The sequence below is a fragment of the Eupeodes corollae genome, chromosome 3, assembly GCF_945859685.1.
Source record: "Eupeodes corollae chromosome 3, idEupCoro1.1, whole genome shotgun sequence".
NCBI classification, from domain to species: Eukaryota; Metazoa; Arthropoda; class Insecta; order Diptera; family Syrphidae; genus Eupeodes; species Eupeodes corollae.
The window spans coordinates 67,448,321-67,475,180 of record NC_079149.1 but is presented as its reverse complement, the minus strand read 5'-3'; the positions used below and the strand labels follow the sequence as shown (position 1 = coordinate 67,475,180).

Below are 26,860 nucleotides of genomic sequence, written 5' to 3'. Positions count from 1 at the left end.
CTACTTAAAGGCCATTATTTTAAAATAATATAGTTGAAATAAATAATTTAAATTCATAACTTTTTTTATTAAATATGAAATTGACAATTGAAATTATATTTTACATCAACATACATGTTTGAATATTCAAGAATAAATTAAGGTCATTATTGTAAATTCGATGTTTCATATTTTCAGTTACAAACATTAAGGTGTTAATTATAGCTACGAGTAACATTGAAATCGATCGAGAAAATTTTGACGGTGTTTCCCTTTGATTAGAAATGAAAATTATATAATCATCCATCGGAAATCACACAAAGATTTTTTTTTGAGAAAAAACGGTGTAATTGCGCATTTATTTTTCTCTACAGCGGATGGAAAATTATTTTCCTGAACAGCTGATACTTTATGTTTAAAAGTGAAACGAATCGTTCCACTGATTTGTGTTCCAATTTCACACAATTCTAATGATAGATTTCACTTAGTTAAATTTTGTCAGTGGATTTCAATCCCGAAATTTTTTCAATGACAGAAATGTTTAAGGATAGCTATAAACGACCTGTCAACAAAATTCTAATGTTTGTTTTCAATTATGAAAACCAATGATAGCTATAACTGGCGCCTTATACAATGATTTGTTGTCCTCGATTAAAGTTTTCGATGGCTCCCATTTTTCTGTGAAATTGGTTTTAAGAAGTTCTTTAGCAGTTAGTAGGGCATTTACCGATTCTACCTTGAGTGAATTTCTTTTTTATCTTTTATAAGGCTTATATCTGAAAATTTTCTTTCTGCTGTTGCACTATTATTGGGGCTTTATATTTTTAATTTTGGTTTTTATTGTAAACCAAATACACATTTCTTTTCCGTTTTATTTTGGTGAGTAGTTTTCGTCCGTGGGTAGAGTAGCAGTTGACTCTGAAAATAGTAAAATACTACTATAGTAGCAAAAACGACAGCAGTGGATGTGAGTATTAAATGTTACACAATTTTTCCGCATAGTCCTCTTTGCGCTAGTGTTTTGTCCGTTAAAAGTGGAACCATCGTGAAGTTGGCTACTAGCAGTCCATGTATAGTATGTCAATGGCTATAACTATCGCCTAACGTAAATTGTGTTTGCTTTTTTTTCTTTGAGTATTTCTGCTTTTTATTCTTAAATGTTATATTTCCTTTGAGTGTGTATTTTTTTGTATGAATTTTATGTTTTACCGTTTTTAATTATAGTTTGTTGGATTTGTATTTTTTTATGTGAATTCGTAAATTATGTGCAAGGTACCTAATACTCTGATTTCCAAAAACAGTTTGAGTCACAGTGTGTTTAACTTTTAAATGAATTTAAGTGAAGAGTTCATTCTTCATCCGATAGCGGTGCTGTAGCTGTCAAATGCTATCAATATCAAAGCATTTATAGATTTCTTGGTTTTACCTTAAAATTAACTTTAATTAATTATCAATAACTAAAAACAATTCCTTAATTAAAACAAAAATAAAAATGAATATTTCAACTATATCATTTACGTTCAATATTTTAAAGCAACGCATCCTGTCACCGTCACTTATTGTCAGGAGTTATGCAAAACCCATGGCAGGTAAACATTATCAATCTTTGGTTATATTAACATGAAATTGAGAATATTATAAATACCATTTAAAGCATCACCAATGGCCAAAAAGAAAAAGCTAGGAAAACTTGGTGCGATTGTTGAAAAGAAAGTAATTCCAGTTGAAACTGACGTAAACAAATTAGTGTCATATTGTTGCGGGAGTAATATAAACAAAACTGGAGAAGATATTAAGGTAAGCGATTTTCTCTATAAATTCAATAATAGTTATGGATAATATTCTTTTTAGCTTAAACCGGATTCAGAATACCCCGAATGGCTATGGAACATTAACTATCAAGGAATTGTTCCATTAGAAGAGCTAGATCCTGAATCGAAAACCTATTGGAGGAGGATTCGCAAAATGGCTCTTAGAAGAAATAATAAGCTTGCGAAACTAAAGAAATTTTAACTCAGTTATTGATAATTATATTTGTAATTCAATGCAAACATTTTATTGTTATTAAAGCTTACTTTTGTATGAAGTACAAGATTTTACAATTATTGTTACTTCTGCTTAACTGATTTGGTTGATGTTTTATATGTCTTGTTGGTACAACCTGGGATTGGCATCTACACTTTAAAATAGTTAATAAGTAGAACAAGGTGCATTAACTGCAAATAAATTAAGAGTATCTTTTATTCGTAATTGCTGTTGAATTAGCATTTCTAAAAATAAGAACAAGTGAATTGACTGGTCTACTTCTGTACTAATTTTAGAAATATGATACTTCAAGCCGTGTGACGATTAAACAGTTTAACAAAACTCTGGATTCAAATAATAATTATGATTTTTATTCATTTTGCATTTTATGTGCAAAATTTAGTGAATTTCCTATCCAGTTACAGTAACAAACTCAATTTATTTAAATAATTTTAAAAATGTTTAATTAATGTGCCACATTTCTTCCTTTGTATTGAAAATAGCTCGACTAACGGTTATATTCAAACAGCAGTTCTGTGAGCGGAAGCTATCTATTTTTTACTTTCTATTAACATTAATCATCGTATTTTGATTATATTGACACACATACGTACATATATTTTTCATCGCTTCATAATTTTGAAGGAATATTGATGTAAAATTGTATACAACTTAAAACACGATATTCTTCAGTCTTGAATGATAAAATTACTTCTCGTTAACTAAAATCGTCATACAAAATCAATAATGTTGTTATTGAAATAATTGTACTTCACTTGAAAGTAATATAACTCATTAAAAAATGTGTGTTTGTTTATTTTTTTTGTTCATGAGATTGGCGGTAGCAAATATTCATTAAGAAGTCTATTTAATGTGCATCGATAATGCTTTCACACCAATCAGCACAATCTTATCAAATTTCCTATCTGTTTCAAGGGCTTTGTAAACTGCCAAGAAGACATCAAACGCATTGCGAGTATAAAATCAATAGCTTTCGGAGATATGATTTCAGTTCTTGTGGGCTAGAGATTTTTAAATCAGACATCAGAAGAATTTAAAATACATTTTAAAATGGGAATAATAAACCCCATTTTACTGAGTGCTTTGTTTTTGTTAGTTACTTCTACAATTGTATATTCGAAAAGTAAGTTTTAATTAATACCAATTTGATGTTAAATTAAAAATAATATTAAAACAGTTTATTTCTTAATATAATTTCTGTTGCAATCGACGGTGTTCTTAAGCAAGATTTTTGTTAAATGACCAACAAATAATTTTAATTTTCTTTACACGTAAATATGAACAAATTTGTTTTTTATTTGAACCAAGGATTTGAAGTTTTCTAAATGCAAAATTGTAAATAAATAAATATAATATTATATTTATTACCATGCTAAACGAGTTAAGAACCTAGAAGCCACAAACTTTAGGATATATTAGAAAACATTTCATTTTTAGTTTGTGTAATAAAAGAGGAGGTTTTTATCAATGTGACCACTGGATTTGAACTTGATACACTTATTGGTATCAGGTTCAGAATTTATATACTTAAGACTTCTTAATCAATCAAAAATAATTTTCATAAATTTATTGATAAAATATATTTAATTAATTTAATTTAAGGTTTCGAATTATTGTAAATTATTGTAAAATGTGATTTAATATTCTGTTAATTTTACCATCGACATCGTGAACTTTTGAATAACCGTTATTTATTCCTTTTCACAATAAAACCAATTGACTCATTATCATGAGTAAACAAATATTCATGTCTGTAAACAAATATCTTATCGACAAAATATGACATGTTTCCATGTTCTTTAACAATGTCTTTGACTTTCTTACAAGAATTAATCACTTAACTAATGCAAACATTTCATAATTCGGGTGTGTACAATGCCGAATTATACTTTTTATACTTCGTTTCATGTATTAAAATGTTTCTTTTAGGGAGCGTCACAAATTGACTTCTATCGTTTTACTAAGCAAATTGTTAAAACACAAATACCTTTTTAAATGAGGAACAATTGCGTCCGAGAAGTACTGACAAGACACAAAATATGTTTTGATTTTAACAGTCAAATCATCATGAATTCCATCGTAATGGCAAATTTTTACGAATCCCGAAAAACTGTACCATGAAATCCGTTCGTAATGCAAAATTGTATGAGATTTTCCACTACTAAAGGATTTCATGATACAGTTTTTTGGGATTCGTGAAAATTTCCGATTGCAATGGAATTCATGATAGGACTGAGTTTATCTGGGCCTAAATAAATATGACGATTTTTCGAGAGGAAACAAACAAACCAATGATTGCAAAATTCAGTTATGGATTAATAAGCTAATTTTATTCAAATTCATTGCATTATAAGAAGAATTTTAAGAAGTCAATTTGTTATTTTCGTTCTAATATCCCTATTATGGTTGGTGGATGGAACGTTCGAAGTGAGATATGTTCATTAGCGAACTAACACATTCGACATACCACGGTTGGCGAACTTTACAATTCGAGTTCGAAATTCGGTGCTACCTTACAAAAAAATAACAAACATAAATAAGCTTCAACTCATGAAATTAAAAAAAAAAAACTGTTGTGTTCATTAATTGATAATTTTCATATTTTATACAAATTCTAAATAAACCAAAATGATAATCCTCATGGATTTGTTTTTTTGAGAAAACGATAACTACAGAAAAAAGTAAGAATGCTTCGACTGCCCAAGAATATTCGAGACTACTCTAATTTCTTGCAAGTCCCTAATCATCTGTAAGTAGAACAAATATTTTGTACCTACTGAAAGTTCTTTTAATTCCAATTAATTTCTTAAGTTACAGATCATATTTTCGACTGAATTAGGAAGTGTTTGTATTCGTATTAAACAAGTTAAAAAGGCAAGTACCTGCTATACTAAAATTAGCTTCTACTCTTAGATTTTGACATAGCCCTGGCACAATCCTCGGATTCCTTAGTATTAAAAGAAAATGTGTGTGCAATTGAAGACAAATAATATCCAACCTGGATCAGTCTCAACTCAGCATGTCATCCCATGAGAAACAAAAAGCAGGAAACTACTTTTTTTTAACGGCTAGGTTACCAGGAATAAATGGATGTGTTGACGGAACCCATTTAGAATTCGTTGCTTCGATTGAGTTGCGTCATCAGTATCTTAGCAGAAAAGGATATTACAGTTTAAACGCAAAGATAGTAAATTTTTCGCCGATTGCAGCTTTTGATTTTTATTGCAAGTTTTTTAAACGTGTGAACATAAAATGTGTATTTGTTATGTTGACTTAAGATATACTGGATCAACCCATGATTCCTTTGTATGGAACTCGAGTAATCTTAAGTCAGTTGTTGAAAAGTGGAACTAAAGAGGAGAACGGTTAATGTTCCTTGGTAGTTTTATATTTTTATTTCATCGTTCAATAATTTTTCTTTTCCATCGTGAGTAGGTTGCCCAAGTGAGTTAAGGGTTGTAGCAAATCGGTCCCAATATTCCTATTGTTTTGTTTTTGAAGAACCAAACTCATCAACACCTCTCTACATTCGGTTTCGATTCCATCAGTTCGTCTTATTTTTCGTAATTATTTTTATTAGTTATCTTGGAGCTGAATAAAAATGCATTGATTCATGTTATTTTATAAAAGAAATGAAATATGAGCCTATGAATTTACAATGTTTTATTTTCCGACTTTGACCTTTTCTCACACAATATGGACGTTCGACAATAATAACACGAATGACGTTCAAATCAACGAACATTCGATAGCGCCAATAGAGTGAGATCAATTTTCGAAAAATGTATAACATTTAAGTCGAATCAACGGTTCTTTTTTAATTTTCAATTTTCCGAACAGTCATAAAATGGACTATAAATCATTCAAGGATTGTCCAAGGCTTACGGCCTCTACATTTGTTAATAAATAAACATAACATTACATTATGTAGGTTAAAGACATAAAGTTGGTAAAAAGAGATATCTATGTAACGTAAAGTTTAACAAGCTATTTTGTAGAATCGCATTTTTAAAGAAAAAAAAAACAGTTTCATACACAACATACATTTTTATTCAGTAAAGTTTTAAGGCAATGCTTTTTATTTTAAATGAACTTTATGAATATATGGCTTGGAAATAAACTGTTTATAATTTGTGTAACCCAAAAACACCAAGAAATGGGAACAAGAAAATACAGATATTGCCAGAACATACAAATGTGGCAGTTTTTTTGGCACTGGTGCATATAAGTGACACAAAACTAAAACTAAACTCATCACACATGAGCAGTGATAAAGCCATTTAATTTGCTGAGACATAATATTCTGATGTTCTTTTCCACTTATCAGTCTAGATAAAAGTTGAAATATAATAATCATACAGATGAAAGGCAGCACAAGTTTATCTTTGTACAAAAGTGGAAACATACTAATAGTCGAAATCTGTAGAAACCACGGCACCATCAAAGGCTCAATTGGATAGAGCAACATCGCAGGAAGTCCCGGAAGTAAAATTGATTTCTCGTGAACTTGAAAGGAGAATAAAAAGAACGTCAATGCAGAATTAAAAAGCAAATAAAGAAAGTCTTGTTTAGAAGGTTTTCGGTATAGCTGAATCGCACTCGGAGTGAGCATTAGACCAGTTGTCACCAAGCATATTAATGCCATGCGTTCATTGCTAAAGATGGTTTTCAATTTGATGACCACATTCAGGACACACCAAATATTTGAAACTTTGTCCTCAAACACTCCACGGTAAATGGGAAATATTCGACGTAGCACACCGAAGAAGTTATCAAAAGATGTCATCCATGGCACCCAGAGAAGACCGAAAGTCAGTATAACACATGCTCCAATTTTAATTAGTTTAAGAATTCTCTGCTTGTAAGTTTTTTCCTGAAAACAGCTATTTAGCATGTACACAAAAAACGGGAGCGCGTGGTAAAGTTCCATTTGTTTATAATTCAGTGCCAAGGAGAAGAAAACTGCTCCGAACATCAACCGATCTCTCAATATTGCCACAACAGCTAGAGCAGCCAGACCCAGCGATATATTGTTGTATTGAAAGTGTCCGTTGTCTATAAGTATTTGTGCTGGATAGAACAGGCATACAGCTAAGTGTTGTAAAACCATAGTTGGATTTATACTTCCTTTGCGGGATTGCAAACGATTTATCTCTATAACAGCCAACAATATAGCTGGCATATAGACCAAAATATCAGCAGCTAAAACACTGAATCGCATAAAAGACTTATGCGATTCCGACTCAAATCCTCTCGATTTATGCAATTCTACATATGATGAGTTAAGTGTGTTTGCTATCTTCCCGAGCCAGAAACTATGGTATGCTGTAAGTGGTGGGTAGTCAAGGCCCCAGTAGAGCAGGTCATTGTCGGTGGAATTTGTGTACCAAGCGGACGCCGGCAAATTAACGCATATCTCCTGCCAATGTCGTTGAGCTTCGTAATCGCCATACATGGGGGGTGTTGCTGCTCCAGAATAATCATATAAAGATATTATCGAACGTAGTGCAAGACCGCAAGTAATTATAGCTACATAACTTATTTTAATGGTGGTTGATGACATGATTTTTAGTTTTTAACATTTAAAACTCTGGATTCTAAATTAAGATTTGTTTTTAAATGGAAAAGCAATACAAAAATAAAATAAATATATGATAGTTGTCAAAGTGACATTTCACCACGTAGACAATGGAAACCACGAAGAACGTAACAACGTAGAACGTAACAATTGTGTCCTACTAATTGTACACTAATGAAATAAAACTAAATTGGAATCACCGAAGTTCATTTCAAAACCTTTTCTAAACAAGGAACCACTAGTAATTTTAGAGATAAGGAAATGATAAAAACAAGAATTCACTCACGACAGTAAACAAAAGCGTTTGATCTGCTTGTTTCATGATAAGAGAAATACCATTAATATTATTTCTTACCTTGAACCACTTTCGACTTGATCAATGAACATTTTATATCATTGCAAAGAGGGTATTTAGAAAACGGTCAAATTGTTAGCTTTACAAAAGAGTTTCATTTTTCATTAGACATTTGCATAAACGAAATAATTGCAAAAATTAAAGAATATAATATGTTAAACTTTCCAGGCCTTTCTACTCTGCCATTGAGAACATCGACATTCTAGATAGGGGCTGCAAGTCGAATTATATTGAAAAAAAAATTAAATTGCAGCGTATTAAACCGGCTTGTTCAACAATGTTTAAGTCTGTGTATCTTGTATTTCAACTTTCGTTGCTCGCTCAGTGTACCCAACACACGGTTGCCACATTACCCGTGCTTTTTTGGAAAATCTATCCATATTATAGTAATAAACACCGTTAAAAATTAGAGTAGAATCTTACTATAGATGGGTTTTTGACATTTATACGAGTCTCAAAAGGATCTTATGTGATTTCGTTTTCAAATGTTGGTACGATTGATATTGCATTTGTATATCAATGGCTGTGTTCGTTGAGTATTTATGCATTTGGAATCATGTGTGTTTTCCATTGGGGAAAAAATCAATCTATTACTGTTGATATTATTTAGTTCTGTTAGTGAAAATGGATGAAATGGGCTTATTTTGCATGAGAAAACTAAAGAAAAGATATTTATGTTTTGCTATGTTTCCACTAAAAGTTTATCTCAGTTTAGATTAAATAAATCTTTTTGGTGTTTCCACCGCACAAGAAGATTTAAAAATGATTAAGTTTGACAGCAGGTTCTAAAATGCAAATAGTGTTTCGATGTTTTTCAATGTGTGAAGTGCAAGTGATAGTATGATTCGTCTTAAACAATGAAGAACAGATAGGAATACCTACTCCTTTGATTTTATTTTGTAATTTGATTAAAAGAAAAATATATTGCACACAAACATGCAAATAAACAGACCATGATGCATTATCTGTAAAACCAACTTCACCATACAGGTCTTCACAAATTTTGACTCCGATCCCCGACGGTATTTTTTTTATAGAATCTCAATTTCCAGATGTTTTTTTAACAATTCTTCTTGAAAATTGTCCATTTTATTAGTTTTAGTTAGGTTTTTTTGCTGAAGTTAATTTTAACTTTTGATTTTCACAAAACTGTCTTCTATTGGTGTGTTTTTTTTATTATTATTTTGACAGATCGTTTTTCAGGTGTACCAATTTTTAAATACAAAAATCTGGCTACTGCGGATCGTTTTGTTGGAAATTTCTCACTGTATTATATATGGAATTCCAAAAAAAACGCACTTATTGGTCATATATGACCAAATTTGCTCATTATTTTTTCAAGACAATTTGCGTAATGACAGCGTTCTCTTAACATACTCACTTGGCTAAACAGGAATATAGGATAAACTCATTTAAACAACTTTGTGTAAATAATAACTGAATAACTGTATTAAAAATATAAATCCTTGATCTGAATTGGACTTAGGGAACAGAGAGAATTATCTACGCGTTACACAAGCCTTAAAAATTCTCAAAATCGAACCTTATTACTTTTAATAAAATTATTGTAAGAACGTATATATTGTGATCTCACTATTGATCTAAATTGGATTTAGGGAACAGAGAGAATTATCTACGCATTACACAGGCCGTTGAAATTCTCAAAACCGAACCTTACTACTTTTAATAGAATCATTGTAAGAACTTATATACTGTGATATCATTATGCTTTTTTATCTCTTAAAACGCTTTGTTTTTAAATTTCGTCCTCTTTATTTGGGTTTACCTAATTTTATTTAGTTTATTAACGATTTTGTGAGTTTATTTGTACTTGAATTATTTCAAACTGGAGTTATGTAGTTAATTTTTACCTAAAAGTAGTAATTTTTATTTTCAAATTTGGACACAAATTTTTTTATAGCAGTGGCAATCGTAGATATCCTACCTATTGAACTCGAAGTGAAGCAAATACGAAGAAAAGGAAAAACAAACGTCAAAAACATGCAAGGAATAGCTTGTAATTGCATGCCGAGACAGATTTATTTTTATTTCATTTTTTATTTATTCCTTTCCCTTTCGCAATTCATTGAGGCAAAGAAAAACATGCGCTGTGTAATACCGGGCTAATGTTATCCCTCCACTACTTCTAATTGAAATAAAACGTAAATGGCAACACAAAAATTTTTATTGGCATCACTTATTCTATTGATTTCATTGAAAGTGGACTGAACGAGGCCATGTTTCATTTTAAATTTGCGTCCGCATATTTGTCATTTTGAGTGTTTTATTTATTTGTTTCGTTTAAAATAAGTGTTTTTGTTATTTCCTCCAAAAAATATTAAACAGTTTTAACAAATAACGGATGCGACGCATACCCATGTACTGCTATTCTATTAAAATTTTCGGAATATCATAGTCATAGTGAAAAAAAAGTTAACAAACAAGCCATGGATATTCCAGAATATAACTGCGGAGTTCGCCAAGAAGAAAACAAAAATCATAAATTAGCAAATTCATATATGATTGCAGTGGACTCAGGATTCGAATCCATATACAATGGCTGCACATCTGTGCTCATGGAAAAAAGTTTTAGCAGAGAAAGCTTTGACATTTTCAGCCCAAACTCAACCAATCGTTCCCCCATTAAACAATGCCACTCGGCCTTGAAATATCGCGTATCTACACCAAAAAGTGCATCCACCAAAAGGCATTTATACAGCTCCTTTTATTCCAGTTCTCAAAAGCGATCTAAATCCGAAAACAACGAAAATGAACCCATGACTGTTGTTGACAGAAGCTACAAGCCTGAACACATCAACGATAGTGCTTGCACCCTCAAAGGATTGCACAACAATGGTTTTTCACCACTCAAAAATATACTCAGTTCCACAACAAATTATCATCAACTATCATTTATAAATGATTCTAGGTTATCGACCTCGAAGCACTCAACTAGATATGAAGAAGATGAACGTTTTGAACAACCAACTGTTCCCCAAAGGCCATCAAAATGTGTGAGAAACGTTGCTCCATCGGGGAAGAACGTAAAGAGAAAGTTAGATATACCTTCAGTGGATAACAAAGAGCCAGGAAGAAAATTGTACTTCAATGGAACCCGATATTTAAACATCATTGGTAAGCTGGAGCAATATCCCTTGACGCTTGATGAGATTTTCAGCAGGCTGAGCAGCAAAGATCTTTTGAACGTGTCACTTGTATCAAAAAATTGGAATTCAATAGTGAAATCCAATCGGAATGCCAACGCCAGAATACTACAGTATCTCAATGAATCGCGCAACTTTAAGGAGAATCTCAAAGAACCTACAAAACCCGCCATTAATCTCAACAAACGACATCCATTTTCACAGTTCAATAATATATCTACCTCAAAGAAACCAGAAGACTCATCATATAGTAGTAGTTTTTTTGAAAACCAGAATGTTGTGCAACATCTCTGCAATAACGAGCGATTGGTGAAGTGCCCACGTTGCAACAGAGGGAGCATTATAACTAATTCGTTATCTCGTTTGCATTCAACTTCTTGCGTTTCTGTACCTACCAGTGACTTAACATTATTAAATACAAAATCTGACAGTATTTGCGATACAAAACTTCGAGAGAACAACATTACTAAAGAGCTACCTCAGACCTCTGAAAACTATGGTATTTGTACTAGTGTAGCCTGCAAATTTATGTTCTGTCCAAAATGCTTGTGTGATTATCATCCCGGAAAGGGTTGTCAAATATCTGAACCCGAGTCTCCCTCGAAGCTTATAATATGTCATAAGAAATTGAAGATCGACAACAAATCTAAATTAAGCTCCAAACGTCAATCGTTGAGAAGATTATGTTTTTCGTAAAATCAAAAAACAACATATTTAATTTTAATTTTTATACTCGTTCTATGTATGTAATTTTGTCATTTAATTGATTAATTTTTTTTAATAAACTTTTATATTCAAAATATTTGAAGTATTTATCTTATTTTATTTGTTGATTACAAAGGAAAGAAAACAAAAATACCGAAATCTTTGATTTGTGGCTGAGTTAATTGAATGCTAAGCTAGTTGTCGTAAGTGTGTGATCAAATAATTTTGTTTCTAAATTGATAACTTCCTGCTAAGATGTATTTGAAATTTCACGGCGCTCTCTATGGGAATTAGAAAGCCAATTAATTTGAAGGTCTTGTTATGAAAGAAGCAAAAGGTGGCATTAACTAGCAATAACAAGCAATATAGAGCTTCACAAACTACAAGTTGATTTGAAATAAATTATTATTTATTAATGGTCATAGGCAGAGTTATAGTGAAATTATAAATGAGATGCATAGAAGTTTACAAGCTTAGATCGAAAGGATAAAGATCATACAGTAAAATAAAAGAAGGGCTAAGTTGAGGGGAATTCAAAATAAACAACTTAAGGTGTTTATTTTTGCAACAGTTAGTCCAATGGCGGGAGGGAAATAACGATTGATTAATTATTTGTATTGCAATCAAAAAATCAAAAATTATTTTAATTTAATAGGAACATTCCATGTATTGGAAAAAGTAGATATGAATAAAGACAATTAAACTAGCAATAAAATTGTTTTATAGATTGAACTAACAATCACAGAGTACAGATTATTCATTTTTTTTTACAATTTAGTATTTTTTCACTTCATTTGCTGATTTGCAATAACCTCAAATAGTGAGGTAAATAATTTTTTTAATTTTATTTTATATTTATAGAACTGACGCTCAGAACTTAAATATTTATGAATTAAGGTTAAGAGATCACAACTTCTATTAGAACGCGAAAAGCAAATATTGTTATGTATGCACATGAAGGTTGATGTTTCGGCATAAGCAAGGTCAATATCCTCTGTTTAAGAATATTTTTTAAATGTAAGTAAATATTTAAACTTAGAGAGAAAAAACGTTCTTCTTCAATAATTATAGCGTGATATAATCAACATTTAACTTATGTACGTTTGTGCTCGAAATTACAATATCGAGAAATTCACAACTGTGTAATATAGGTAATTGAATTGAGTAAAGTATTAGCCAGGATTGTTCGTGTATTGATAGAAGTAATCTTTCGTATATCTGAAAGCAATAGAATACTTCCACATAATATACCAACTTTGAATGTGATATGGTCATTGCAGGTAAGGATTTTATCAAAAACTAAGCCAAGATTTGTTTCAGATAAATTTTGAGAATATAGCATGTGTCTATTGTGATTCCTTATATAATATCACCATTTAAACTCCATTGGTTTGAAAATAAACTCTATCAAGGTCCCCATTTACTTCATAAGGCCAATTCCCTACAAATCCTAATAAGCAATTTTTCCGGAGCTGAACATCATCTGCATACCTATCTATTAGTATCGACTGTTCTGTTAGTATTTTGAAGTTTGTACTATTATTATAATTAATAAATTAATATTTATTAACAAGCTAATATGTAACAAGCCAGTCTTTTTTTCAAAGAAAGCTAACTTAAAATTGTTGCTTATATAATCCTCCTGCCTTGAAGCCTCTCCTTCTTCTTCACAAATGGAAATATCTCTACTCGATAAAGTCCTTCTTACTGACTTATTAAAAACTCAAAAAATCGAATTCTCGATTTAGTCTTTTCTTCCGACGCTATTAGTACTCTTGTTCTAGAATCTAGATCAGGAATTACTAATATTAATAAATATCACCCTCTTTGGACATTTTCTTTGACTTAAGTGATCATCTTACTGAACACAGTAATTCCTTTGATTTCTTATATAATTTTGATTTCAGAAGAGCCAATTTCCAGCAGTTGTCTGAAGATTTAACAATTTCTGGAATTGCTGATACACTAGCATTTTCTAACATTGACGAAGCAGTTTCAACTTTTTATAAGATCTTTAATTATTGTTTTGATAAAAATGTACCCATAAAGAAATCAAGAAATACATACTTTAGCCATCCTTGGTAAACGTAAGAATTGGGTTTACTGCGTAACAAGAGAAATAAGGCATGGAAAACGTATCTCAAAACTCTATAAACTGTAGGTCCCTTCCATCTCTGACACCATTACTCGCACACAGGAATGGTTGAGAGTTGTAAGTCACTAGGCCCTGGTTCTTCATGGACAGTTGCACCACCTAATACAAAAAAAATTGTATATAATTGTTATTTTACTGATATGGACACCTCTTTGAAAGAGAATCCTAAAAACTGTTGGAATTTTGTTAACTCAAAGAAAAAATCAGATGGCTTTCCAGTTAACTTCTTTTACAAGAATCTTAGATAAAACTGTTGAGATCTTTAACATTTTCGCAACAAATGTCCGGGAGTTCTTTGTTAATAGCCCTGAAGAAGTTGATGAAGTATATTTTTATAATCTTCACTACTTTTCGCAAACCATCAGTGCTACACAGTACGGTCCTTGATATTTTATAGTATTAAAAAAGTTTAGTAATGCTTTAGTTAAACCCCTTACGTTCTTATAAAAAACTTTCTCTAAAAACAGGCAAATTTCCCATCATATGGAAGAAGTCATTTCTAACACCAATTTTCAAGAAAGGTAACAAGGCGGATATAACAAACTAAAGGCCCATTGCAAAGCTTTCTTGCATTCCTAAATTATTTGAACAAGTTGTTTGTGAAAGTTTAGCATTTTTTAGTCAAAATATCATTGGCGAACAGCAACATTGTTTTGTGGAAAAAAAAGGTCAACCGTTACTAATCTCAAACGCTTTAGAACAAGGATATGAAGTTGTGTATGCACTGACTTTTCTAAAGCATTTGAACTTAAGGCTCTTGGTTTTCCTCCATTTTTCTAAGCTTGGATTAAATCATACCTTGAAAGCAGATCTTATGAGGTAAAGTTTAGAAATTGTCATTCTGAACCTTTTGTTGCTCAATCTGGTGTTCCCCAGGGAAGCCATCTTGGCCCTTTTCTGTTCATCCTGTCTATTAACGATATATCGTCATGTCTACGCTCAAGTGAACTTCTCATTTTTGCTGACGATATGAAGATTTTCAAAATAATAAAGTAAACCCATGATCGTATTCTTTTACAAGCCGTCATTGATAGTTTCAAATTTTGGTGTGGAAAAAATAGGCTTTCACTCAAAACTTTAAAATTGCAGACGATAACTTTTACTAAAAAAACTAATCAGTAACGTATTTGACTACTTTATACTCGTATCACGGCAAAAACTCTGTCGCTTAACATTTAAGGATCATTAAAAGATCGCCAAATAACACATTATTTTAAGAAAGTTTTAAAAACAAAAAAAAACACAATTGCTAAGAAAACCAGTATAACAAGCATTCGGAAATAGTCTGCTGGCGTTTGCATAACACCGGCTGAAAGATTCTCAGTCGTTGGGGTAATATTTCAAGTATATACATATATGTACCATATTATATAAATCAAACACCTTTTACAGAATACCATCTGAAAATTTTACGTTCTGAAAGTATAAATACGTGAATCGACGACGTCGTTGGCTCAATCGAGAAAAATTCGTATTGGCCTCCTAAAGTACTCACGAGGTAGCTCTGGTAGTACTCAAGCTAGCAAATTATAACCCCAATTTAAGGGACTGCGGTAGTTAAGCCGATCTAATTGCGTACAGAACGGCCCGAAAGGTTGAGGTTATTAGAATTCTCTTGCAGCGTGATTTCGACAAGATGCAGCGATATTGCGACGACTGGAAACTGAAAATAAATGTCCAGAAGTCGGAGACAATTTTGTTCCGGACTCCGTTGGCTAGGGTCACGAGGTATACGTGTTAGAATTGGGGCAAGATGGTCATCGTTGATCTTCATGTGCAGCCATTAGCGAGCAAAAGTGTAGTGAAGTACCTCGGTATCTGGTTAGATCAGTATTTATATTTCGACAGACATATAAATGCTGTTCTGACCAGGGCCAGAGGAGCCTTCGCTCTGACGAAACGGTTTGGTTGTTTTTTAGCAGTCGGCTTGACCCCAGAGTGAAGATAATTTGCTACATGGCCCTTATACGGCCAATGATCGTTTATGGTTGACCTGTGTGGTTCAACGTTGCCCCTTCCCAGATGGAGAAGTTTCGGGTATTCGATCGGCAGTGTTTACGACGCTGCAGCTGTACTGGTTTATATTGAACAGCCGAGTCTTCTTATGTGCATTACTATTCCAACGAGGTCCTATACAACGGGGCTCGAATCAACAGAACTGACAATTTCGTGATAAAACTCGTCCGAGGTCACATTGCAAGAGCTATGTCTTCGACCAACAATTTAATTTTCGGGGCGTTCTATTCGAACGACGAGTATTTTGAAAGTGCACGCTTGAGCGGCGTCATTCTACCAGAAGCATTCCTCTTTTTAGACAAATGCGGTCTGATACAGGAAAGATTGGCAGTTCCGTTAATCTACCACTTCAGAACCGTCATGGCACAAGGCGTGGAAGAGCTTCTTCGGTTCAGTAGCGATGTGTCCGAACGGGACCGAACTGATAGGGTGAAGCAGGAGAACCAGTTTTGGTGCCTTCAATCGGCACTTGATATTAGGTAGTCGGGATGGGGTTTTACGCCTTGGCCGGCTTACATACTTGTTTTATAGTTCTAGGGTTTAGTTTTAAGTAGAATAGGCACAAAAGAGAATACAAAATAAAATTTAAAAAAAAAAGAAAAAAACATGGAATATAAAAAAAAAATTTAAAAAACATAGAAAAAAGACAATAAAATATAAAAACAAAAAACTTAGATTTGCTGCTGTAGTTGTTCTAGTTTTTAGTAGTTTATAGATAGAATAGGCAGTTTAAGTTAGATTTAAGTTTTATATTAAAGACCTTATTTTAAGTAGTTTTTAAGTAAAAATAAAAAAAAGGATCTTGATATTATTTTTTTTTCAAAATTTTCTAATAAATACAGAAATAACTAAAATATAAATTGAAGTAAAATAGATCTTAGGGCCGAAAGGCATTAGTAGTTAGTGTTATAGTTTAACTTAGAGTGTCCGTATGGGACCATTAAGTTAGTTATAAATTATGGATAATTAGGCTAGTTTTATGAATTTTTGTGTAGCTTTAAGATAGGTTTAAGAATTAACTAATAAAAATTAATTTAAAAAAAAAAGAAAAAAGTGCGTTGGACTATCATGCAAGGGACCAGGGGTCAATCCCTGTCTGTGCCACCTTAATTAAAAAAAAAATTTCGCGGGTACTGCCTCTTGCAAGGAATTGACAAATCCTTCAAGAGTAATTCTTGTCATGAAAAAGTGCTTTCTCAAATTAGCCGTTCGTATTCGGCCTAAAATTGAAGGTCCCTTACATTCCTGACAACAGTACTCGCACATAGGAATGGTTGAGAGTTGTAAGTCACTAGGCCCTGGTTCTTCATGGACTGTTGCGCCACCTAATTTATTTAATTTATCATTGGAATTATGTTATGTTGCTCTTTTAAATTTCGATTGAGGCTATTTAGTTTTCCTGTGATATCGCATAAAAATGCTTAAAGACACCACCATTGATCATCCTGCAATTCTGGGTAAACTTTTTTATTTTGTTGTAAGAAGAGGATTATTTCGTGGAGCAAGGAAATAACCTTTTTCTTGATGAATAATGCAATGAAATGTAATTAAATTTGTCAAATTATATATTTTTTTAAAAAAGATTATAAATTCCATTTTCAGATCCAATCATAGATGGACAACCATCTGTACATACACCCACAATTTTTTTTAATATCAATATCATTCTGCTCTAGAAAATTTGAAATTGTATGAAGATAATCTATTCCCCAGGTCTGACCTTTCACCGGAAGGAATTTAAAAAATTCTTCGAAGATTAAATTCTGTTCTGTGCAATATCTTACAAAGACCGAGCATCGAAAGCCAAGCTTTAAACAAACAGTTCCTAAAGTTTTCTATTAAATATTCACGAAAATATATGGAAATGTCTCCAATACGTCTCACACAATGTTGAATCAGACAGCTGTAGTTTTTTATTTCAGACAATATTTATTTTTTGTTGCTAAATTTATTAAACAGTAGGTATATATGTATGTACATATCGGCAGCACTTGTGAAACATTCATCGACAATTTCTGCATCGTTGAACGGTTTCATGTGCTTACCAAGAGTAGGTACATATATCAAATTTCGTAAGATGTTTTAGTTACCACAGAGTCTTGAGATAAAGCCAAGGACATAACATTTTGTTGTTGTTGTAATGACCTTTTTAAAAAGTTAATTTCTCACTTCTTAATTGTGTTCCGAAAGGATAAGTTTCGTTGAAAGATTTGTGTTTTGTGTTAAAATGACGACCAATATTAAACTTTTTTAAAATATCTTTTTCACAGCATATTAAACATATTGTTTTTGCTTGGCACAACTAAATATTCCGTTTCCCACTCGTCTTGAAATGATCTATTTTCATCAAATATATTTCGTTTTAGTTTCGAAGAAATTCCTGCCATTATTCTTATTTACAAAAATTCACTGCAACAGCACTAACTGAAATTCGAAATGTAAGTACCTAATCATCAAAACGAGGTATGTCGGCAAAAAAGTTTCCTTGACTTATTATGCCTGGACTGCTGTGTTAATGAATTTTCCATCCAAAATTTGAATAAAATGATTCTAATTCAGTTTCGCAATGGCAAGAAAACTAAGAAATACTCGCGAAATCTGTTTTTTATTTAGTTGTGAAAACTTTTCATGTCGTTGAAAGGAGTGACATTAAGAATATTTTTTTGAAAACACACAATGTTTACTTTTCCGTGATGTACGTTCTAGTGTTGCTTCCAATTTGAAAACTCAAAACAATATATTTTTCTCATGTTTTTCTGCAGTCACTCGATTTTTTAAGAATTTATTTAACCACGCTGCGGGCCAACTTTTATTAGCTCGAAGGCCGTTGGGTTGAGTATAGGATCTATAAGAAGGGATACAACCGAAAAATCATAAAAGTTAAGTTAACCGACCCAATACGGCAAGCCTGTGGTTCGCTGCGAGCTGTAAAACACTGCCACGTAATTATTGATTTAGTAGAACCAGAAGTGTTTTATATAAATGAACAGTAAGAAGGCATTTATAGATTTTTACTTTCTTGCAAAAATTCAAATTTCATTATTTAAATGATAGGTCGGTCATACAGTTACGATTGTTTCGAATTTTAAAGTACGGTATACCAGGAGCTACTTTCACCTCTGATATGAAGTTCTAGTTTTATGAAGTGATAAGTAAACGTAGCAAATTTTAAACTTCTGACTTTAATGGTTCTGAAATTCGTAGGTTATTCCAAAATCACCTGAATCTGTTCCTGAAAAAAGGAAATAGTGCCTAAAAGATTTTGATTCAAATTGTAGAACTTTTGTAATTAAATAGGTCTTTTTTGGAACAAGATATAGCTTTTAGATGGTTCAAAAATAAGAAATTGGGTCGCAAAAATGAGAGTCATAGATTATTACTTAGCCCTGCTCCGTTTTAACCCCATTTACTCAACTTATATTTTTGATTTATTGTGGAAATTTATTTATTTCCTGCGTTATAATTTCAGTTTTTTTTTTGTAACTATCTAATATTCTTTTTATTATAATTATATGATACAAATAGTGAAATTCAGGTTTCAAAAACAATAAAGTCTCATTAATTTTCTTACAAATTTGTCGGTTCTTGAGACATTAAACCAAACTTTTTGACTCGCCCAAAATTTTAAACACTTTAATGTGTTTTCTCAGAAAGAATTATTCAATAAATACATACGACCATATATGAAACAAACATAATTTATATTTATCTCCTTTTCCAGAGCTTGTAGTTTGCTATCAAGGAACATGGGCAACTTACCGACACTCCTATGGAAAATTTGATCCTATCCATATTGACCCTACTCTTTGTACCCATCTTATGTATGCCTTTTTCGGTATCGAAGTTGATGGTCAGATTCGAATAATTGACCCATATTTAGACTTGCAAGAAGATTGGGGTCGAGCAAATATCAAGAAATTTATGCAGCTAAAAAACAAGAATCCTGATCTCAAAGTTTTAGCAGCTGTGGGTGGATGGAACGAGGGCTCATTAAAGTTTTCAGAAGTAGCAAATGATCCAATCAAAAGGAATACATTCGTTAAGTCTGCAGTTGATTTCGTAAAAAAACATCAATTTGATGGTCTGGATTTGGATTGGGAATATCCCAATCAGAGACACAACGTAACAACAAATGACGATAAAACCAACTTTGTAACATTGCTCAAGGAATTGAAAACAGCGTAAGTTGAAATAAAGCACTTTTTTGTTAATTTTAGTAAAAGTTTTGGTTTAACAGATTAAGCAGAGACAACCTCTTATTAACAGCTGCTGTTGGATCGGCAGAGTTTTCTTCATCGGTTTCATACAATATACCAGAGGTTTCAAAGTATTTGGATATCATCAATGTCATGGCCTATGATTTGCATGGCTCTTGGGACCCTGTCACTGGTATTAATGCTCCACTCTTCGAAGGACCTAACGATCAAACACAACTCGAAAAACAGCTAAATGTACATGCTAGTATTTCATACTGGTTAAACAATGGTAAGCTATCAGTTATGGTATATTTTTATACATATCATGGGCATGAGACGAAATTTCTCAGAAAAAATCTAATAATGATTTACTTTTGAATAAAATGTTAATAACACTCTGCAGTACTGCAGTTGATTTAAGAGGACACACAATGCTGGACATTCACTTATGTACCTCCCTTTTTGGAGTTCTAAGCTTTTTAATTTTTTTCAATATTAATTTAACTCTAAAAAAAATGCACAATAGCTGCCCTCTACCTCTAAAATGGCATACAAAAACGTTTATGGCTGAATCACAAACACGCTTCAGCTTCGGCTTCACCTGACGTTTACGAGTTCAGCCATAGGAATTCAATGCATGCTATCATAATGGAGCTTCGACCTCACGTTTCGTTTGAACGTAATGTGGCTCCAAACGGAAGCTCTAGTTTAAATATCTGAACATTTGCTTTGTCTGACAGCTCACCGCTGTAAAAAAATGTCAACAAATACAATATTTGCTCTTTGGAGGGATGAAATAATAGAAATGTCATTCAAAACAACCTCGAAGCAGGCCCACCGTAATGCTGACGAAGCTGAAGCTGGAGGGTGTTTGTGATTCAGCCATTAAGATTTTAGATGAGATATATCATTTGAGCGAAACAACAGTTCTCTTGACCTTTGATGGCCTATAAACTTAAATGTATGCCTTTTTTAGGAAACCAAATTTTCCTAGTAGAATTTAGAACTCAGTTCTTAATTTTACCTTTCTCTACAATAACCGTTATCTTAAAAACTTCAAGCCAAATCAACCATAATAGTAAATACACTCGAACCAATCTTGCATTTAATTTTAAGACGAATAACATATTTTTGGAGACAAAAATAAATTATGTTTTTATATTTATTTATGGGGTATATGTACATTTTTAAATAATATATTTTTAAGTTTTAAATTACCTTATCTAATGTCTTGCTTTTACTGCAGGTGCACCACGTGAAAAGATTGTTTTGGGTGTCCCGTTTTATGGCAGAACATTTACCTTGAAGGACCCCAACCAACACACTATAGGATCACCTCACGAGGGCACTGGCCTACCTGGTCCATACTCAAATGAACCAGGACACATTGGTTACAATGAAATATGCGAAAAACTACTCAAGGAAGATTGGACATACGTTTGGGAGGAACACCAAAAAGTGCCTTACATGTACCGAGGAAAGCAATGGATCGGATTTGAAGATCCAAGAAGTATCAAATTGAAAGCACAGTACGCAGTCGACCAAAATTTAGCAGGAGTCATGATATGGTCTCTTGAATCAGACGATTTTCATGGAATTTGCGGTGAAAAGTATATTTTACTTAAAACAATTCATTCAGTTCTAGATAATAGAAACGTAGTTGCCGTAGCTGGTAAAAATACACAATCACCACAATTGGTTACACAAAAAAATCCATCAAATTTCAAGTGCACCTCCGATTCAATGGGATATTATAGAGACCCTAAGGATTGTTCAACATTCTATTTCTGTAATAAGGAAACCAAATACACCTTTGAGTGTCCACCAAATTTGAACTTTGATACTGAATTGAATGGTTGTAATTATAAAGGGTTTGTTAATTGTAACTCTTAACTCCATTTGTATTTTATAATAATTTGTAAATCTTGGCAGCGTAAATAAAAATGAAAGTAAATAAAATATCATTTGAAGAACGTATTCCATTCGTCGCGAATAGAATGGATTTTTTAATTTACTAATCTAAATCTTAGTTTTTGGAATGTTTTTGTAGGTTTGTAAAGGAAGTAGTTGATTATCATTTTATCCAACACCGGGGTAGTAAACTTTTGTACTGAGTTACTATACACCTATAGCAATTGCGAGGTGATTGACGTCATAAAATAAGTCTTAAATGAAATAATTGTTTTATATTTGTTCTTTTTTTAATCCTGAAATTGCAAATGTGAAATCAGTGGCTATTATACTATGTTTAAGGGTTTTGATAGCTTTAGTTCGAATGCGTCTTAAAAATCAATCTATCACGTCAGGTTTTTGAGAAATAACCTTTAATGATTGAAAAAAGGAAAAAGAAAAACGGATATAAGACTTTTTGAAGCTATGTAAATTCTTGAAATTGTTTTTGAAATGAAATTCGCGATAGTTTTTGATCTATTTATTTTTCAGTAAAACCTCATGATTGTAAGTTTTCACCTGCCATAAATTAACCTTAAAAGAACACTGAAGCATTTATGATAAAATGGAACTTAATATAACAACACAAAACGTTACTAAAGCAGTTTTTTAATTTCCTTACGAATTTGTTCAATAACATCAAGTTTTTGCAATATATTGAACAAACAAATTTAACCCTAAAACCAATTATTCAAAAATATAAAGGAATTATGTTCAAGGTTTTTCAAAACTCCAGGTACATTTAAATAAGCACCCATTTAAGTCATCTCATAACCAGTGACGGTGCGTCAATAAGACGTTTTAGACAGTGTCTACCCTTCAGATTTGAAACAATACTTTACTCTCTACAGTACCTAAATACATAACTTTGAAAATGATATGCATACAAAAAAAAACAAAAATTTGTACCTAATTATACTAATTTCTATTTTGATTTCATTAAGAATAATATTTCCTATCCCATAGTACCTACTTCTTCTCATTTTTTGTCTAACCCATTTATATGTGTATCTACAATCTACATTCACACCTATTTCTACTTTTATTTATATCACTACCTCACATATACCAACATCATGACTGACTTCTATTAACGAACCTCCCGAACGAACACCGAATACCGAAAGTACGAATGGCACGACACGAGTAAAGACGAAGACAGTGTCTTTGTTTCCCTTTAAAGTTATATGAAGGGAAAAAGGTTAGCTTATCATTCCCAAAAACTGATTTTGTATGGAAGCTAGTAGACATAAGTGAATCTGTCTAATCGCTTGTTTGTTTTGAAAGTAAGTTCTTAACTCGAATTTTTCATGAAGAGAACGAGTGTCAGTCAGGAGGAGCAGCACAGTGAATGTGATCAACGCAGCACGCAGCGGCAGCGGCAGCAGGCAAGTGTTACCACTTCTCAAAAAAAAGTGGGAGTAGATTTTAGGAAAAAAGTGAAGTAGATTGAGAAAAATGGAAGTAGATTTCAAAAATTAACTTTTTCTTAATTATTCTACATTTTTGTAAATTATATTATTTCAATAAAAAATAGAAAAAAAAATTAATTATTTAAGGGGTCATATCATATACTTCAAGATGTTAATGTAACATTTCTTAAATTAAATCTTGCTTGTTAGCAACGAAAAAGCAAAGATTGGGATAGTGTTGGTAATATCAAATGACTTTAGGATGTTTTAATTGCAAAGGACGAGTTCTTCAAGAAATAGTTATTGGAATCGTAATACAATTTTAGTACATCAACAAACCTTTTATCTTTGTTTTTAGACAACTTGAAAATATCTTTTGATATTGAAAACAAACAATCAAATCCAAAATAAGACTAGGGCATAACTTAAAACTGTAACAAACAAAAAAAAAAAATGCACGACTGGTTCGCATGAACTCGCTCATGTATTCAAAAAAATTTGTTTTCAAAAATGTAAATGCCATTTGATTTCTCAAGAAAAAATGCAATTTTTTTAAACTTGCGTTTGAAAATAGTTATTGAATTTCAGTTTAAAAATATTTTTGAAATATAATTTTGAACTTATTATTAGACGACTGGCATTTCAATTTTGTAAAAAATGATAACCCATTTTCAAGAAATAAAATTTCGAAAAAAATAATATTTGTTTTTAAATTAAAAATAAAAACCAATGATATTTTTGGCAGAAAAAAAAAGTTTAGTTCTTGAGAAAACTTAAAAACAAAATAACGGTTTTAGCTGGGATGGGATAGCCTTTATATATTTTTATATTGAAAGAAGCTAAACTAAGAACACAAATTTTAGCAAGAATTTAAAAAAATCTATCGGTTTGTTTTTGAAAAAAAAAAATCGAATTATCGATATTGAGCTCTGTCGGAAGACGTTGCGTCTTACATGTGAATTAAATTATTTTCATTTCATTCTGATATTGAACACTGACAGGACAAGTTAAGGTTGTAAATTTTTGAGATTGCCAACCTGTATTGCGTAAATCAATACATATTTGTAAAATGGATTTTTAAGGAAATTATGATATTTTTGAGTATTTCTCAAATGATACAAATGTAAAGTTTTCAATGCTACCTATAGAAGATAAGATAACTATTAATTCATTATTACAATGCGAAATAATGAATCAAAATTTGTGTCTACCCAGTCAAATGGACTGCCGCACGTCACTGCTCATAACTTATGAGAAATTACGAAAACTAAATGCGATACTAAAATCATTTAAACTGTATCTGGAAGATTAGGATTTGTAATTTGCAAATTATTTGTGTTTTAACTTAGACTTAAAAAAAAAACGTTTTTGCTGTGTTTATCATTTTAACGAATTGTTCTGTTCATGCAGCACAAAATAACGTAGTTTTGTCGTCTAGTGTTTTGAGTTTTTCTATCCTAGTTTTGGGGATGAGCTACGTTCTTTTTTTTGCCGTAATTTATTGTTCGATTACAAATTTAAAGGGAAAAGCGGTAAATTTTGTAGTGTGGCGAGATTCTTAAAGGTAAAATTCAAGTTTAAGGTTATACGTGTATTTATTAAAAAATAGTTCAATATTAGGTAAACATTATTACAATGTGGAAGTGGCAGATGTGGTGCTCAATAATTTTGGTATACCAGACAAAAATAGTAGAGAGAAGTAAGTTATAATTTTTGGTCTCAGTATGTAATGGCTCCGCGTCTGCGCTATAGAAAGAAGCAATTGCTCCTGCATAACTCGTCTTTAATAACTATAAATGTTGAATTTTAATAAATCAATTATTAAATTTCGAAAAAAAAACTTTCTTGATTCCTTAGAGAATCTTTAGCAAAAAAATTTCATATCTATTATACAAAACATTTTGATGTACATATGTATAGGCGTATATATATTTAATTTATTTTAATAAATTCAGTAACAACTCTTGCACAAATCATGAGTTTGTAACACAAGCATTAAATACAAACAAAAAATAAACTGAAATTAAATAATATTTAAACAGAACTTATAATACAAATTTAATTTGCATTTATTTATGATACACCCTGTGAAATGTTCTGGTTTCATTTGTCCTCCCATTCACTTTAAGAAATCTAATTACCGACAGTTTCTACCATAACGGTATTCTAAAAATGAAAACAAAGAAAGAACACCTAGAGAGTGTCCCCCTACTTATTAATATTTTATATAAACTCGGTAAAACTCTCAAAAAAATATTTGTATATTAAATAAACACGGATGTTATTAATGTAGATTAATATACACGTACAATTTAATCTGGTGCTTTTGAACCTACATATACATATGTGTGCATGTATATAATTCCACTGCTACAATTTCATTTATCGGACCAATCCCTGCAACCAAAATGCAATAGAAATTCAAGTGAACAATTATGAGGGTTCTACTAAATCTTACAAACAAATTCTACAGCTTCATCTCTGTTATCTTTGTGTGTTTTATAACTTCAACTAGAACTTTGTTATGACAATATGGTGGATTTAGATTGTAACATAACCTCGAATATTACTTTAAAATTATTCAATACAGAGTTGTTGACAAATGCATATTCTAAACAAATATAAATTGTTCTGTCAAACACGAATAATGATCTAATATCAATAACGAACACAAAGACCTCCAAAGAAAAAATATCCGATGTAACTAAAGCTCTTATTTTTAGAAGAGAAACCTTAAGAACCAAAACTACTTAACCAAGAAAAAAGTAGAACTAAACGAACTCATAAAAAGTATAACTTATAAAAAACGGAAGAATTTAATAAAACCATTATAAAAGATACAATTAAGACGTGTTATCAACCAAGAAAACAAGCTGGATTTAGAGAAGGATTCTCATCAAAAACAACTTGCAGACAATGAATCAGTTAATAGAAAAATTCAATGAATTTATACTACCGGCTTATTTTTCATTTATTAAAAGTACACCGGTAGTTAAATTTATTAAAACCTAAACCAAAACAAAAATATATCAGCACGAACAAAAACATAGAATAAAAGAGAATTAAGATAAGGAAATCCCCTTTCACCACCTTTATTTAGTTCAGTCCTGGAAGACATTAAACACGTTTAGACTACATAAGGGACTTCATTTGCAGTCAACTGCATCCTTTGAATGTAAATTTTGACCAAGACAGCTAATTAGTTTTTCAAGTGTCATACATTTCAAACTAAGAGTTTACTTCTCTAACCACTACTTCAGCTAATAGTACAAAAGCTATAAACAACATTACTGTCTACGAAACA

The 26,860-nt window shown here is 31.6% G+C and overlaps 4 protein-coding genes across 4 annotated transcripts; 3 read left to right on the top strand and 1 right to left on the bottom strand.

Annotated features, from left to right (window-relative positions):
- Window positions 1-1,332: 1,332 nt before the first annotated feature.
- LOC129949580 (39S ribosomal protein L54, mitochondrial) lies at window positions 1,333-2,073 on the top strand. The gene is made up of 3 exons (XM_056061129.1): window positions 1,333-1,568; window positions 1,634-1,776; window positions 1,831-2,073. Exons 1-3 carry the CDS (start codon window positions 1,472-1,474, stop codon window positions 1,990-1,992), a joined length of 402 nt encoding a protein of 133 aa, XP_055917104.1. The 5' UTR covers window positions 1,333-1,471; the 3' UTR covers window positions 1,993-2,073.
- Window positions 2,074-2,992: 919 nt separating this feature from the next.
- Window positions 2,993-22,223, top strand: LOC129949578 (chitinase-3-like protein 1). The gene is made up of 4 exons (XM_056061127.1): window positions 2,993-3,148; window positions 19,720-20,179; window positions 20,236-20,483; window positions 21,441-22,223. Exons 1-4 carry the CDS (start codon window positions 3,076-3,078, stop codon window positions 22,085-22,087), a joined length of 1,428 nt encoding a protein of 475 aa, XP_055917102.1. The 5' UTR covers window positions 2,993-3,075; the 3' UTR covers window positions 22,088-22,223.
- On the bottom strand, window positions 5,214-7,758 carry LOC129949577 (probable dolichyl pyrophosphate Man9GlcNAc2 alpha-1,3-glucosyltransferase). Its single transcript, XM_056061126.1, has 2 exons — window positions 5,683-7,758; window positions 5,214-5,616 (listed from the first exon to the last, which is right to left on the bottom strand). The coding sequence occupies exon 1, from the start codon at window positions 7,586-7,588 to the stop codon at window positions 6,104-6,106; it is 1,485 nt and encodes a 494-aa protein (XP_055917101.1). The 5' UTR covers window positions 7,589-7,758; the 3' UTR covers window positions 5,214-5,616; window positions 5,683-6,103.
- LOC129949579 (uncharacterized) lies at window positions 10,192-11,924 on the top strand. Its single transcript, XM_056061128.1, has one exon. It carries the CDS (start codon window positions 10,406-10,408, stop codon window positions 11,816-11,818), a length of 1,413 nt encoding a protein of 470 aa, XP_055917103.1. The 5' UTR covers window positions 10,192-10,405; the 3' UTR covers window positions 11,819-11,924.
- Window positions 22,224-26,860: the final 4,637 nt, after the last annotated feature.

Coding starts and splice junctions, on each gene's coding strand:
- LOC129949580 (XM_056061129.1), top strand. CDS start 1,472: ATGAATATTTCAACTATATCATTTACGTTCAATATTTTAAAGCAACGC. Junction 1,569..1,633: donor TTATGCAAAACCCATGGCAG/GTAAACATTATC, acceptor TACCATTTAAAG/CATCACCAATGGCCAAAAAG. Junction 1,777..1,830: donor AAACTGGAGAAGATATTAAG/GTAAGCGATTTT, acceptor TATTCTTTTTAG/CTTAAACCGGATTCAGAATA.
- LOC129949578 (XM_056061127.1), top strand. CDS start 3,076: ATGGGAATAATAAACCCCATTTTACTGAGTGCTTTGTTTTTGTTAGTT. Junction 3,149..19,719: donor TACAATTGTATATTCGAAAA/GTAAGTTTTAAT, acceptor CTCCTTTTCCAG/AGCTTGTAGTTTGCTATCAA. Junction 20,180..20,235: donor CTCAAGGAATTGAAAACAGC/GTAAGTTGAAAT, acceptor TTGGTTTAACAG/ATTAAGCAGAGACAACCTCT.
- LOC129949577 (XM_056061126.1), bottom strand. CDS start 7,588: ATGTCATCAACCACCATTAAAATAAGTTATGTAGCTATAATTACTTGC.
- LOC129949579 (XM_056061128.1), top strand. CDS start 10,406: ATGGATATTCCAGAATATAACTGCGGAGTTCGCCAAGAAGAAAACAAA.